General features: G+C 41.0%; 1 protein-coding gene across 5 annotated transcripts in view; it reads right to left on the bottom strand.

The window, feature by feature from the left end:
* Positions 1–16612, bottom strand: part of TCEANC2 (transcription elongation factor A N-terminal and central domain containing 2) — a 43541-nt gene that overhangs the window by 14081 nt on the left and 12848 nt on the right. For all 5 annotated transcript variants that reach the window (XM_055084602.1, XM_028489366.1, XM_007104412.3 and 2 more), the window contains one exon: positions 9775–9916. In XM_055084602.1, coding sequence (XP_054940577.1) covers positions 9775–9916 — 142 coding nt within the window. The remainder of the gene's footprint in view (positions 1–9774; positions 9917–16612) is intronic.

Consider the following 16612-nt stretch of genomic DNA (forward strand, 5'->3'; position numbering starts at 1 on the left):
GTCCCCTGCATCAGCAGGTGGACTCTCAACCACTGCGCCACCAGGGAAGCCCTCTTCCATTGCTTTTTGAGATACCACCTGTTACTGATTCTCCTCTTCCTTCTCCATCTCTTCTGCTGGCTGTATATGCCTTGCCCAACCTTTAATTACCTGTGAACCCCAGGTGGGACATTGTCCTTGGCCTCTTCTCTTCTTTCTTCACCTGTTTTCCCTGAGCAATCTTACCCACTCCTGTGGTCCAACTACCATCTGCAAGCAGATGACTCCCAAATACGTATCTCTAGTCTAAAGGCTCTCACTGAGCACAATACCCAAATATCCAGTCCCCTACTGGACATCTCTACCTGCTTATTTTGCAAGCACCTCTAGCTCAACATTTCTAAAATGGAAAATGGAACTCATTATTATCCCCCTCAGTCCCTCCTCCTGTATTTCTTGTCACACATGGCACTAGCATTCACCCATTATTTTAGGCTCCTTAACAATTTTTTTTAAGATTTTTTTTTATGTGGACCATTTTTAAAGTCTTTATTGACTTTGTTACAATATTGCTTCTGTTTCATGTTTTGGTTTTTTGGCCCCAAGGCATGTGGGATCTTAGCTCCCCCACCAGAGATCAAACCTGCACCCACTGCATTGGAAGATGAAGCCTTAACCACTGGACCGCCAGGGAAGTCCCTAGGCTCCTTAACATTCCTTGCATCTTTTCTTTTTCCTCACGTCCCTCTTTATTCTCCCTGCTGCCCTGATTCAGGTCCTCATCACCTCTCCACAGGTCTACTGCAATGACTTACTAATCAATCTTTGTCCCCAGAGTGGCATTCTCCAATTCATCCTCTATATTAAAGTCAAATTAACCTTTTAAAAACACAATTTGATCACATCATTCCCTTACCAGAAGCCCTTCAGTGGCTCTCTCCTCTGTCCTCAAATTAATTTCTAAGTATAGATTCAAGCCCTCGATGACCTGGAACCTCTTTGGCCATACCTCTCACCATATCTCTCTCTTTCCTTCCTCTCCTCAGTCCCAGCCCTCCTACCCCTTTGGCCTCCAGGTGCTAAGTTCTAGCCATAGAAAGCAGCTTGCGTGTCCTTGATAGGGTCAGGCTGTCTGGCCTTCTTACATTTCTGTACTTAGTTCACACTGCTCCCTCTGCCTAGAAGGTTTAAGTGCCCACTTTTCCCTCTAAACTTGATGTAAACATCTTGGGGGCAGAACCCCATACCTTACTCCTTACTCCAAGATACATTCCCAGCTCTCAGCATAGTGCTTTACCAAAACAATCAAGAAACATTTGCTGAACTGAATCAAACAGTTATATTACAAAGAAAAAAAAGTTTACATTTGGTTTTCAAATTGGCTTTGTACTAACATTTGAATATGGATGCAGTTGATTGGGAAAATCACACAATTGCAAACAAAATAATGGAACTATACTGTAAAGAATTGAATGAAAAGTTTCTAATTCTTATCTATTGCTAAGAACCCTTCCTGCTTACTACTCCAGATTTTATAGGAATTATATCATTTAATTTTTTATAATTACACAATGAAGTAAATACTATTATTATATCTCTTTTTAAAGAAGCTCAGCCAAGCAACTTGCCCAGGGCTTCATAGCTAGTAAGCATGGAAGCCAGGATCTGAGCACAGCAGCCTGACCCCAGAGCCTGTATACTTAACACCCCAACGCCCTGTCCTTTTCTGTTATTAGGGACTAGCACACAGAGAGTGTCCAATAAAGTTCTGTTGAGATAATGTTGTTCACCTTCTTGATATTCCTAAATCAGAAGAGCCAAAGGGCAGAAGTCTTCGACTCTCAGGCCAGGGCACGGGAATCACTGCTCTTGGCCTGCAGGGGGCAGTACACCTCACAGATACTCCCACAGGAGCCCCACCTGGACTGGTCAGGAGGCTCTCCCAGCACCAGGGAAACAACCCCAAGAAGGGCAAGGGCTATGAGGAGACCTGGGAGATGCAAGCTTTGCAAGCAAGAGGGTGACAGAAGGAAGAGTAACAGCAGGGAAGGCACTGAGTCTGGGGCAGGAAAAGAGGAGAGAGGAGGCCTAGGGAACCCTCTTCTATAAAAAACAACAAAAAATGACAAACTTTAAATGAAAAAGGGAATTTCATGATAACAATAATGACAGTTAGCCATTGCACTGAATGCTTTACATTTAAGTCAATGAATTCTCAGAACAACCCTATGAGGTAGGTGCTATAATGATTCCCCATTTAACAGGTAAAGAACTGAGGAACTAAGAGGTTAAGAAACTTGTGCAGGACATGGCAAGTAAGAAGCAGGGCCAAGTTTCAAATGCAGGCAGTTTGGCTGCAGAGCTCAAGTATTAACCCTATACTGTTGCCTCCAGTGATCATACAGTCCTACCTCCTCCTGATTCAGATGGAAAAAATGAGGCTCCATGACCTTTCTCCAAGGTCACAAGCTGGTCAGTAGCTACATCGAAGAAGTTAATGATCTGCAAAAAGTCATTATTTGCTCCATGAAGTTTATGTTAAAGCAAGCAGTGCCACTGGCTGGTCTTATGATCTAGGTCAAGTCCCCTGGGTTTAAGAGTACGGGGCTTCTGCATCCCAGCACATTGTTAAGACAAATTCCCTGCAGGAAGCAGTCTTTTGTTCATTTAACAAACATTATCAAATACTTAGTAAGTACCAGGCCCTGTGCAAGACCTTGGGATAGAATGTTGAACAAGACACAGCCCTTTACTCAAGGAGCTCCAGGTAGTTCTAAGCACAGGAGAAGACACCTAAACAAAAACAGTGCACCAAAATGTTACAGGTCCTAAGATAGTATTGAAGGGGGAAACCGAGGGAGGGCCAAAAGGACAGAGGAGTCAATTTGGCTGGCAAAAGGGCCAGGGAATACCATGAAAGAGGCAATTCTCGTCCTGAGTCTTGACAAGCAGTAGAGCGAACAAGAGCATAGAACCTGAAAGAGCACAGAGTAAATGGAGGGCTGTGGTAGGCAAAATAATAGTCCCCAAAGACATCCATGCCCTAATCCTCAGAACCTCTGAATATGTTACCTTACACGGAAAAAGGGACTTTGCAGATGTGATTCAGGTTAAGGACCCCGAGATGGAGAGATGAGCCTGGATCACCTAGGCGAGCCCAATCGAATCACATGAGTCCTTAAACGCAGAAGAGACAGAGGAGTGGGTCAGAGAGATGAGGTGTGAAAAGAATTCGACCCACCATTGCCAGCTCTGGAGATGGAGGAAGAGAATCACAAGCCACAGAATGCAGCTGGCTTCTAGAAACTGGAAAAGGCAAGGAAACAGATTCTCCCCTAGAGTCTCCAGAAAGGAATGTAGCCCTGCCAACACCTTGATTTTAGCTCACTAAGACCTGTACTGAACTTCTAACCTATAGAAATGTAAGATAATAAATCTGTGTTTTTTAAACCACTAATTTTCTGGCAATTTGTTATGGCACTATTCATAGATAATGAATACAGGAGCTTATCAGCAGTTCAGGATTGCTGAATCTATGCGACAACCTAAGAACAGAAGGTCATTTGAAAGTTCTTTGCCACTAACTTATCCCATGAACTTGGGCAAGTCAAATCACATACCCATTCATTCACTCACTCACTAACTCATTTATTCATTCAACAAACATTTTTAGCTTCACCAAGAAGATTATGTTTCATCTGGGTCTTAAAGGACAAGTAAGAGCTTGCCATGGACAAAGGTGCATCTTTGGGTTTCAGGAGGTGGCATGACAGGGCATAAGTCCACCTTAGCTTTGTCGCTTATTATTTGGTTTCCGGACCTGGGGCAAGTTACTTTAAACTCTCTAAGCCTCGGTGTTCTCATTTGTAAAATGAGGAAATCAGTGTTCTCATTTGTAAAATGAGGAAATAATAATATTTACCTTATAGAATTGTTATATGGATCAAATGAAGTCATAGATGTGAAAGCACTTTGTAAGTACAAGGTTTTTTGTTGTTAATCAATTATAAATGAAAATCAGATCAATATGATGGACTTAAAACTTCTCCCAGGGGCTTCCCTGGTGGCACAGTGGTTGAGAGTCCTTCTGCCAATGCAGGGGACGTGGGTTTGTGCCCCGGTCCGGGAAGATCCCACATGCCGTGAAGCGGCTGGGCCCGTGAGCCATGGCCGCTGAGCCTGCGCGTCCGGAGCCTGTGCTTGCCTCGGAGCAGCTGCGCCCGTGAGCCATGGCGGCTGAGCCTGCGCGCCCGGAGCCTGTGCTCCGCAACGGGAGAGGCCACAACAGTGAGAGGCCCGCGTACCGCAAAAAAACAAAACAAAACAAAACAAAAAAACCAACTTTTCCCAGAATATTTATACCTACAGTATTGCAGAAGTGGGGCATGCTTACCTACCAGGTTGAGTGCAAGGTCTAACTCCACTGCCTCATCAGCCATTTACTCAATACCCCCGCCCACTGGTTTCCTTTATAATAAAGGTATTCAGTCACAGAGGCCCCATTAGGTGCCAGATCCAAAGGCTTTTGCCCAGCTGGCCCTCAACTTCCCAGACCACTTGAGAACAGTGAGGTTACTCACTTTCCCTGCCTCTCAAAACACTCTCCTCCTTAGCCCGCGCGTCACTGCACAGCCCTGGTTCTCTTCCTCTCTCTAATTACTCTCTTGCCTCTTCACCAACTCCTCTTCCTCTTCCCATTTCCCTGCCACGGATATTCTCCCCTGCTCAATCCTTCAGCCCTTTAATCTTTTCTTTCACTCAGAGAATTCATCCACTTAAGTGATTTTAAGCAAATGCTTCCAGGCGAATGTCTTCCAAATACATATTTTTAGTCTAGATCTCTCATCTGAGCTTCAGTCCTACATCTCCAACTGCCTGCTGGACATTTGCACCTAAAGAGTTTATGTCAGAGCAAACACTGACTAAAGTGAAAATACTAGGAGAAAACTCCCATTTGAAGTACACAAGAAAAGGCACTAAATTCTGATTTAAAAGAGGTGAGCTTGAACAGATGGCAGAACCCATAGAGATGGTCCAGTAAAATAAAGGCACATATGGCTGGGATTCCGGGCACAATGGCAGTCTGCTAACCAAGAAAGAACACTGCCCCAAGAGACCTGGATTCTCATTATATCTCTGGTGCTAACTCACTATATGGCCCTGGATAAGTCACTTCATCTCTCTGAGTCTGAATTTCCTTGTTTATAAACGGAGGTAGCTAAATGGATTTAAACGTTTATGACATTGACACTAATAAAGTTCAGAAACAGAAAACAAAAACTATAAGATCTCAACAGTAAATGGACAAAGAACACAAACAATTCACCAAAAAAAGGACAAAGTGCCAATAAACAAGTAAAAAACAATCCATTCTACACAGCAAATGAAAATAAGATGCTATTTTTACCCAGTAAATTAGTAAGATTTTAAGAAAATTGTAGCAATGTAAATTGGAACAGTGTTTCTAAAAATCTAAGATTCAGAAATGGATCAGGACAGGAGATACATACCCAGTTGTTGTCTGAATTAAGGCCTCAGTTAAGCTGGAGAAGTGGACGGCCTCTGGAGAAGTGGACGGCCTCTCTGGCTAAGTGCTCTAGAGCAGCAGCCAAAGACTGAGGTCTGAGCTTTCTGGAAAAGTACCTCCTGTGAGAGGACAGGGGACAAAGATGGAAGAAACAGAGAAAGGCGAGAAACAGGAATACAGAAAGCTAGAAAGTGCCATGGAGAAAATCTTGTTTGACCCTGTCATTTTCATAATTTGATGAACATATCCTGAGCATCTGCTATATGCCACACTAATGCTTGAAATGCACTGGTGAATAAAATATATTGCATGGTCTTGCTGGCATAGAGTTACTGTACAGTAAACAAAAAATAACTCAGTAAATAATTAAATAAGTAATTACAAACTCAGATAAGGGCTTGAAGGAAATAAACATTTAAAAAATAGATAAAGAATTGGCATGAAGTTCAGTGTCATTCATATTGACAGAAAAGAGTAATCAATGGTCTCAAGTTCACGGTTCTGGGAAGATGAGAACTGAGATAAGACTACTGGATTTGGATAGAATGAAATCACTTGTGTCCTTAGAGAGAAGAATAGTGTTTGTGGGAGAAGCCAGCATGGAAATAGTTTAATGAAGGAGGGGAAGGGGCAGAAATGGGAGTTGTGATTATTAATCATATTTAAAGGAATTTGGCTATAAAAGGAAGAAGTGAAACGAGGTATCTGGAAAAGATGGCAGACAATTAAAGGAGAAGATTTAAGTGTATCCGAAGGTAGAAAGAAAGAGCCAGTAAAGGGGGTATGGGTGACAACAAAATGAGAGGCATCATGGCATCCTCATCTCCACAGTCAATCCTTACAAAGTCTGGTCCATTCTCTCTGATAAGGTCTCCCTACGAACCTGTCACTCAACAGGTTAGGTTCTCTCCTATTTAAAAAATTAGAACTTTCTTCAATTCCACATTCCTTTCTGATATTGCCACCTCTCTCTTTCCTTTCAATACCAAACTTCTTGAAAGAGTTGTCTATTTTCACAGTTCATTTCCTTACCTCCTCCTCACTCAAGGTTCTGCCCTTAACCTTGCCTTTGAAACTGTCCTTACCAAAATCATTAATGACCTTACTCTGTAAAATCCAACGTGTAATTTTTAGAATTAGCTTCTTTGGCCCTTTGACAACGATGGACACTGCTGACGAATCCCCTCTCAGAAGCCCTCCTTCCCATTCCATGACAGCGTTCTCTCCCATTTCCCTGCTCACACCTTCTCCATTTCCTGTGAGCCTCATATATTGATGTGCTTCAGGATTTGGGACTTGGCTCTTTGCTTTTCCTACATACTCTCCCTGGGCAGCTGCCTCAGTTTCTAACTATAGGCTGATGATGACTCTCAAGTATATATTTACTGTCCCTCCTTAGCTTTAGCCTTGTACATCCAACGTTCTGTTGGACATTTCCTCTTGGATGTCCCACAATAGTGGGACACTAAAGACACTGCCCAGAATTTTTTGAGAGACAAGGAGACATATGAGCTAAGGGGCATGGAAAATAAAAGATCTAACAAATTTCTAATTGTAGAATCCCAGAACAAAGAAATAGAGAGAATAAAGGAGACGTGCTTTTGAAGAGATAATGGCTGTAAAACTTCTACAAATGAACATATATCTGCAGGTCCAGGAAATAGAATATATCTAGGTTAAATTAAAAGAAATACATGCTGTGATAGCCCATCTACAAGATAGCCCCCAATGATCCTCACCTCTTCGTATTCATAACCCATGTGTAGTTGTTTCCCAACTGTACCCAGGTTGGTCTGTGTGATCAACAGAATATAATAGAAGTGATGGTATGTTACTTCCAAGATTAGATGATAAAAGACACTATGGTTTCCATCTTGGTTATTCTCTCTTGGATCACTTATTCTGGGGAAAGTCAGCTGCCATGTCATGAGCAGCTCTATGGGGAGGCCCAGGTGATGAGAAACTGAGGCCTCCTACCAGCAATCCCATAAGTGAGCAGTTAGGAGCAGATTTTCAAGCCCCGGTCAAGCTTTCAAATGACTACAGTCCCAGCCAACAGTTTGACTATAAACTCTTAAGAGACCCTGAGCCAGAAGCACCCAGATAAGCAGCTCCCTGATTCCTGACCCTCAGAAAACCTGTGTAAGATAACAGACACTTAAGGGGCTAAATTTGGGAGTAATTTTTACACATGGACAGTTAACTAATACGCATGCTAAGACCAAACAGTTTTGAATGGCTTACAAAGAGTCTTCTCCATCTGGTCCAGACTCTGTCTCCAGCTTATCACATTTCAAGTACACAAAACTTTTTAGTTTTTGCAATGTACCGTGTTCTCTCCCACCTCCAGCCCTCTGTACAGCTCATGTGATATACCCAGGCCTGACACATTCTTTAACATCTTTTCTACTCCCAACACGTATACTCCTTGGGCTAACTTCTCCTCATCATCAGAGCACTCATTGCATTGTATGATAAAGTCTTGTTAAATTGCCTGTCCTTCCATTAGACTGCAGGCTCCAAAAAGGTGGGACAGTATCTGTCTCCTTCATCATTATGCCAGCATAGTTCCTAGCACAAAGAAGGTACTCAGTAAATATTTGTCCCTTACAGCCCACAGGATAGGGACAGGCAGGAGGCTAAAGGTGGAAGAATGTAAACATTCTTAGGCAATGATCCAAATGAATCTTCAGGCTAACAACTGACCAAGGAACCTATATATTCCACACAACCTCAGGTTATGGCAAGGCTTGGGATAGGGTCAAGACTCAAAAGTTGGATGGTTTCCAGCTCCTCTTAAGTTATACCCCCTTGCTGTGGTTTCATTATGATTCTTGAATTGAAATCTCTGAACATCAGACACACCCATTCTTGAAAGCATATTCACAATGGTACTCAAAGGACAAATAGAAATGATTTTTTAAAAATTGTCATCTGTTCTGTATTTGTAGGACAATTCCAGACTATTATGTTGATATTTAAGATCTGATTGTAAGTGGTATTTGTGGTGTGCCTAAATATGAACATATACATACACATATGTACATGTATACATGTCATAAAATATTAACCACTAGTACCCTCTACTGGTGGAAATACCTTATCTGCTCATATGAATGGTCTTATTGCCCTCTAGTGACCACAGCCTATAAAGAGAAAATCTAGCAGCAGATGGGAGACTCTCCTTGGCTATAATGATAGGGTTTTATGTTCTTTAAGCATCTAATTTTCTCAGATTCTGGTTTATATTACAGGGGTGCAACTCTCAAGACTCTTGGGGGAACCTCTGGGGAATTTCACACAGCTCTTGCCAGCTGTTAGCGCCAGTCTGAAGCTGCTTTCTCTCCTGCTTCTCATGAACAAGAGGTCAAGGAGAGGCAGAGAAGGCAATGGCTGCACTGGTGAGGGCAAGAACAGCAGCTGTGAACGACTACCCTGGACTCCCTGGGGACCTGGGAGCAGCTTGAGGAACACATGTTGGCCCTCCCTCGCATATTATTCACAGTTGTGTACTGTACTAAAATGGTAATTCAACGTAGTTCCTGACTTACCTCTTAAAATATCTCCAATGCTGTAATAAATGATGTAGCAGCAAATGTTGCTATTATTTTGTTTTTACAAACCATGCTTTGGAAGTTATTTCTACTCGAGACGGAAAAGCCAAGATTTAAGTGAAATGTCGCCTCTTCTATGGAGCCTTTTCTGAATTCCCCAGATGTAAGACTACTCTGTCCTCTGTGCCAGCATATACCTTGTACAGATCAGAATGGTACCATGGACATTATGTATATGCTTTTATTTTTAACCTATACTATTTTACTACTCCCATTTGTCTACCTGCTTGTTTCTCCACCAAACCCTAAGTTCCTTGAGGTCACAAATCATGTCTTCTTCATTTTTGCACACCCAGCATCAAGCACACTCAAAACGTTATCCACAGATCATGCTAGTTACAAGTTCATGCAGTAAGTACAGAAACTGAAGTAAGCATTTAAAACTTCTATAGCAGTTTGACAAAGTACTTCTACATTTGTTGAGTATAATTTTTTAAAGTAGGGCTTACATTTTGTATATTTTCATTTTTCTGGTAATTTTTTATTATATTTTAAAAGTATTAGTCTACAACCAATGGAGAATTTTTTAAACAATGATCTCTCACCACAGATAGTTTGAGAAGCACTGATATGATAGATAATGTCTGAGGGAAGGAGGAAAGGAGAAAGAAGGAGATAAAATATAAGCACTTATAAAATTCGGAAGGAACATACCTATCCTTGTTGATTTTAACACTTCCTTGGAGGGTATTTTCTTCTTTAATTCTCGTAAGGCTTCAACTAGATTCTCTTTGGTTTGATCAGGAAGCTCCAACATAGTTTTCCATCTTTTTATGTCTTCTATAACCACAACTCTCTGAGAAAAAGAAAAGTCATTTGGAAAATGGAACATTTTCATTAGAAAGACATCTGCCTTCACCTGAGCTAATGGGGCTCCCATTGACATATGAATTATTGATTATGACCTGAACCAAAGCACAATATATGTGATGGCCCCAAATGATGGGTAATTGCTTAAAAGCAGCTCCTGCTTACTGCACATCAGGAAGAGGGTTACATCTATTAGGAAAAGTGCAAGTTTTAATCTTACCGTGTCAGACACCACTGGGCACTTAGCACTGAAAGGCAGTAGTAAGGAGGGGAAGAAAAGAAAAATGATGCTGAGGTGAATCAACCTTATAGCTCACTTAAGTATCTTAATTCATAGGCAAGGACAGAGAGCAGAGAAGTCATAAAGACATATTTATTTCAACAATAAAAAGCACACTTCAACAGCTCCCTACTTCCTAGATGGTAAAACTCAAACCCTCTCTTGTATGAAGAATTTTTTAAGACTTTAAACACATAAAAAGGTAGAGTATTTATAATGAAAAAAAGTTAACATTTTGCCACTACACATAAAATAATAAAACACTGTAAAGTTCAAGTCTCCTTACACCCTTCGCCCTTCATTCCCTTCCTTCCGTTTCTAGAAGAAACCACTATCTTAAAGTTGACACGAATCTTTCCATTAAGTGTAAAATATTAACAGTTAAGGAAACTGGGTGAAAGGGATGAGGAAGGTCTTTGTACTGTGTTGCAACTTTTCTGTAGTTTTGAAATTATTTCAACTAAGAATTTTTTTTAAGTAAACTGGGAGGCAAAAAAATAAAGTCACTTTTATAATTGCACACAAAAATTTTTTTTCTTGCTTTTATCATTATTACCCTGGGGAGGTGGGCCCGGTTAGGGACTGGGAAGGGGCACAGGGGCCTCTGATAAATGTCCTGTTTCTTGATCTGGATACTGGTGACACAGGTGTGTTCTCTCTGTGAAAATCTGTTAAGACGTACATATTTGTCTACTTTTCTACATGCATGTGATAGTTCAATAAAAAGCAACCCAAAAAGTCTCAACTACCTCCCTGACTGGGGTCTAGCCTAGCTGCCCATGGTGGGAGAAGGGGATGTCTGGGGACTTCTCTATTTCCCCAACTTTGCTTCTCTTCCTCCCCCATCTGCTTGTTTGCTTTGGTCTTTGGCCCTTCCACGTTCGAAACTGGGAAAAAAAGAAGCAGTAAGGGAAAGCAAAAGCCTTATTTTTGGTTGTGATGCTACGCTCATCAGGTTTCAGTGCTCTCTAGACTTGGCAGATATTCATGAGGTGTTTTTGTGGTTCCATGGAGAGGTCCCATGGTTGAGATCTCACCTGCAGTTCCCACAACACTGGCAAGGCCTCTTCCAGCCAGCCGCTTACAGGTCCACCCTAAGTCTCCAGTTTCTGGCAATTGCTTCACCCACTCTCTCTGTAGGGGTCCCATTGCCCTTCCAAGGATCCTTGTGAACTGAGCCCCTTTAATTCAACTCCAGGCCAGTTAGCATTTTCTCCACTATGCCCACATCTTTGCCCTGAAAAACTCTGTACATAACAGCTTTCCCACAGCAGTCACTTCTCCTTCTTGTGGCATCAGTTGCCACCCTGTTTTTGTTTGTTTGTTTGTTTGTTTTTTGGCGGTACGCGGGCCTCTCACTGTTGTGGCCTCTCCCGTTGCGGAGCACAGGCTCCGGACGCGCAGGCTCAGCGGCCATGGTTCACTGACCCAGCCGCTCCGCGGCATGGGGGAATCCTCCCGGACTGAGCATGAACCCGTGTCCCCTGCATCGGCAGGCGGACTCTCAACCACTGCGCCACCAGGGAAGCCCGCCACCCTGTTTTTAGACTTTCCCAGGCACAGGTCTGCTCTCTGTGTCCACCAACTCCAGGAACTGAGGTCACGTTCTCCAAGTGAAAATACCATAGCCCTCCCACTTTATCCAAAGGAATTCTATCTCCTCTTTCTTTACCTTCAACTTTCTTTATTGCCTAAGGTAGGTGATAGGTTCAGGATTCCAAAACTGGTCTTCATTTTCTGCCTTCACAAGTTCTGTATAGATGGTCTAGAATAACATCTGGGAACACCATTTTATAGCTATTCCTTTGTTCTCAGCCTTTAGGAGCCCTAGCCAAAATTGAGACAGAGCCCTTTTTTATGATCTGTTACAATATAAAATAGTATTAGTGTTAAATGGTATGACAAATAAATCGATGAAGCCAGGTATGGGATATTTTCAGTAGGAAGAAGGTGTAAATATAATATTCTGCAGCTTGTTTTTTTCACTCAGTATAATTTCTTGATTTATCCATACTGATACATATAAATCCAGTTGATCTATTTTAATAGTATTGAATATTATTCCATTATTTTTATATACAATGTCTTAGAATTTTAAAATCGAGTCCCCTAATGGATATTTAGGGGCTTTTCCCCCCTCACATTTTCCCTATTATAATCATTGCTTCAATGAACTCCTGCCTATTATACATTCATATGTCTTCCATCCTTTACTTTCTTTTTTTTTTTTTTTGTGGTATGCGGGCCTCCCTCTGCTGCGGCCTCTCCCGTTGCGGAGCACAGGCTCCGGACGCGCAGGCTCAGCGGCCATGGCCCACGGGCCCAGCCGCTCCGCGGCATGCGGGATCCTCCCAGACCAGGGCGCGAACCCGGTTCCCCTGCATCGGCAGGCGGACGCGCAACCACTGCGCCACCAGGGAAGCCCCATCCTTTACTTTCAACTTTTCTGGGTCATTATGCTTTAATAGCCTATGGCTGCTTTATTTTGCTCCTCCTCCCCTATGCAATCTGAGAGTTTCTATCTTTTAATAGGCATGTTTAATCCATTTGCATTTATTATGATTACTGATACACTGGACATACTTTCTCTTTGCTTTTTTCTTCTTTTCTTATCTTTTATTTAACAGCCTGAGTTTTCTTTAATCTTGTTTTTTCTTTTATGGTTTGGAAGTTATACATTCTATTTCTATCATTTTAGTGTTTGCCCTTACAATTTTTGAGATACTCAATGAAATCTATACCAGTATCCTCCTCACAAGTCTCTACCTTCTGAAACGCTTATTAGAAATATACATGGTCTCTGCCTGTCCTTCAAGTCTCTTAACTTTTCTGTCATATTTCTATTTCTGTGGGATGCATTCTAAGTGATTTCCTCAGATCTAGCTTTCAATTCAGCATTTCTCTCCACAGCTATGAATTACCTACTTTTAACCTGTTCAGTGTGTTTGTCAACAAATATGCTTTTTCATTGGACAAATTCTGTTTTTGTTTTTTTCTCTAAATCTGCCTGTTTTCTTTTCATACTATCCTATTCTTATCATTTCTATTACTTTCATTATCCTGTGAACATTTTAAACATATTTAAGGTCTCTTTCAGACTGTTATTTCTGCTTCTTGGAGTAGAAATTCTATTATTTACATCTACCTGCTCATCCTCCCTCCTGGTAATTTATTTTATTGTAGAGTTTTGTAATTTTTGACCATGAATTCATCTTTAATGGAGATTGTTTTCCACAGGAGTCCTGTGTACTCTAGGTTGTGAAGTGTCTTAACAGGGAAATCTCACCTTTGCCTTTGCCAAGGCCTTTGGATTTCCCTGGTTCTGGGCCAGTTTTTATGTTAATTTTTCAGCTTTGCAGATAGCACGAAGTTAAAAATATATATATACACATAGTAATAAGCGTGAGGTTCTAATTTATTATGGTCAACTCTTTTTGAATTCAAACCCTGAGATGATACAGTCTTCATGCTGATTCCTTGCACTGGTGGATGGAATTTTTCTAGTTCATTTTTCAAAAGCATAGTAGCCCCGTGTTGACTCCCAGCTTCGTGTGGCCTGAAGCCTTATCTGCTGTCCCCATACTGGCCCTAAAACCCCAGCCCCTAAACTCTGTACCTGGTTTGCATAGAACTATATATAAGCATACCTTGTTTTATTGCACTTCACTTTATTGCACTTTGCAGATATTGCATTTTTAAAAATTTTTTTAACAAATTGAAGGTTTGTGGCAACCCTGCAACGAGCAAGTCTACAGATGCTATTTTTACAACAGTATTTGCTCACTTCGTGTCTCTGTGTCACATTTTGGTAATTCCTGCAACATTTCAAACTTTTTCTATTATTATTATTATATTTGTTATGATCTGTGATCAGTGACCCTTGATGTTACTATTGTAATTGTTTTGGGGTGCCACAAACCATGCCCATACAAGACAGCAAACTTAACTGATAAATATTCTGACTGTTCCACCAACCAGCCATTTCCTCATCTCTCTCCCTCTTCTTGGGCCTCCTTGTTCCCTGAGACACAACAATATTGAAATTAAGTCAATTAATAGCCCTACAATGGCCTCTAAATGTTTAAGTGAAAGGAAGAGAAGCACGTCTCTCACTTTAAATCAAAGCTAGAAATGATTAAGCTTAGTGAGGAAGGCATGTTGAAAGCCGAGACAGGCCAAAAGCTAGGCATCTTGCATCAAATAGTTAGCCAAGTCATAAATGCAAAGGAAAAGTTCCTGAAGGAAATTAAAAGTGCTACTCCAGTGAACACACAAATGATAAGAAAGCAAAACAGCCTTATTGCTGATATGAGCATGTTTTAGTGGTTTGCACAGATCAAACTAACTACAACATTCCCGGGGAGCGGGGGTGATGGTGTGATGAATTGGGAGATTGGGATTGACATATATACACTAATATGTATAAAATGGATAACTAATAAGAACCCACTATATAAAAAAATAAAATAAAATTCAAAAAAAATAAAGAAGTATAATTGATATGTTAAGAGAGGAGAGAAATCAGAATGATAAAAAAAACAAAAAAACTAACTACAACATTCCCTTAAGCCAAAGCCTAATCTAGAGCAAGGCCCTAACTCTCTTTAATTCTATGAATGGTGAGAGAGATGAGGAAACTGCAGAAGAAAAGTTTGAAGCTAGCAGAGGTTGGTTCATAAGGTATAGGGAAAGAAGCCATCTCTATAACATACAAGTACAAGGAAGCAGCAAGTGCTAAAGTAAAAGCTGTAGCAAGTAATCCAGAAGATCCATCTAAGATAATTAATGAAGGTGGCGACACTAAACAACAGATTTTCAATGTAGACAAAATAGCCTCATATTGGAAGATGACATCTGGGACTTGCATAGCTAGGGAGAAGTCAATGCCTGGCTTCAAAGCTTCAAAGGACTGGCTGATGATCTTGTTAGGGGCTAATGCAGCTGGTGACTAGAAGTACAAGCCAATGTTCATTTGCCATTTTGAAAATCCTAGGGCCCTTAATAATTATGCGAAATCTACTCTGCCTGGGCTCTATAAATGGAACAACAAAGCCTAGATGACAGCAAATTTCTTTACAACATGGTTTACTGAATATTTTAAGCCCTCTGTGGAGCCGTATTACTCCGAAAAAAGATCCCTTTCAAAATATCACTGCTCATTGACAATACACCTAGTCACTCAAGAGCTCTGATGGAGATGTACAATGAGATTAATATTGTTTTCATGTCTGTTAACACAACATCCATTCTGCTGCAAGGAGTAATTTTGACTCTCATGTCCTAGAAATACATTTCTAGGATACATGCATCTAGAAGTACATTAGAAATACATTTTGTAAGGCTATAGCTGCCATACACAGTTGATTCCTCTGATGGAAAAGTAAATTGAAAATCTTCTGGAAAGAATTCACCATTCTAGATGCAATTAAGAACATTCAAGATTCGCGAGAAGTCAAAATATGAACATTAACTGGAGTTTGGAAGAAGCTGATTCCAAACCTCATGGATGACTTTGAGGGGTTCCAGACTTCAGTGGAGGAATTAACAGTAGATGTGGTGGAAAGTACAAGAGAACTAGAATTAGAAGTGGAGCCTAAGGATATGACTGAATTGCTGCAATCTCATGATTAAACTTTAATAGATAAGGAGTTACTTATGGATGAGCAGAGAAAGAGGTTTCTTGAGATGGAATCTACTGCTGGTGAAGATGCTGTGAAGACTGTTGAAATGACAATGTAGGATTACATAAACTTAGTTGATAAAGCAGCAGCAGGGTTTGGTAGGATTGACTTCAATTTTGAAAGAAGTTCTACTGTGAGTAAAATGCTATCAAACAGCACTGCACGCTACAGAGAAATCATTCATGAAAGGAAGGGTCAACTGATGCGGCAAACTTCACTGTCTTATTTTAAGAAAATGTCACAGCCACCCCTACCTTCAGCAACCACCTCCCTCATCAGTCAGCAGCCATCAACATCGAGGCAAGACCTCCACCAGCAAAAAGATTCCAATTCGCTGAAGGCTCAGATGATGGTTAGCATTATTTAGCAATAAAGTATTTTTTAATTAAGGTATGTACATTTTTTAGACATAATGCTATTGTACACTTAACAGATTGCAGTATAGCGGAAACGTAGCTTTTATATACATTGGGAACCAAAAAAATTCACATAATTGCAGTGGTCTAGAACCGAACCCGCAATATCTCCAAGGTATGCCTGTTATCTCCAGCTCTGGGTTTGGATTTCCTCTTTCTTCCTGGCACCTGAGGGTTTCTCTTTCTTCTTTTCAAGCTCAGCTCTGTATTGGAGACTTTTTTTTTTTTTTTTTTTTTTTTTTTTCATTTTTGGCCGCACCATGCGGCATGCAGGATCTTAGTTCCCTGACCAGGGATGGAACTCA

The sequence above is a fragment of the Physeter macrocephalus genome, chromosome 4 (assembly GCF_002837175.3).
Source record: "Physeter macrocephalus isolate SW-GA chromosome 4, ASM283717v5, whole genome shotgun sequence".
In the NCBI taxonomy this organism is placed as follows: Eukaryota; Metazoa; Chordata; class Mammalia; order Artiodactyla; family Physeteridae; genus Physeter; species Physeter macrocephalus.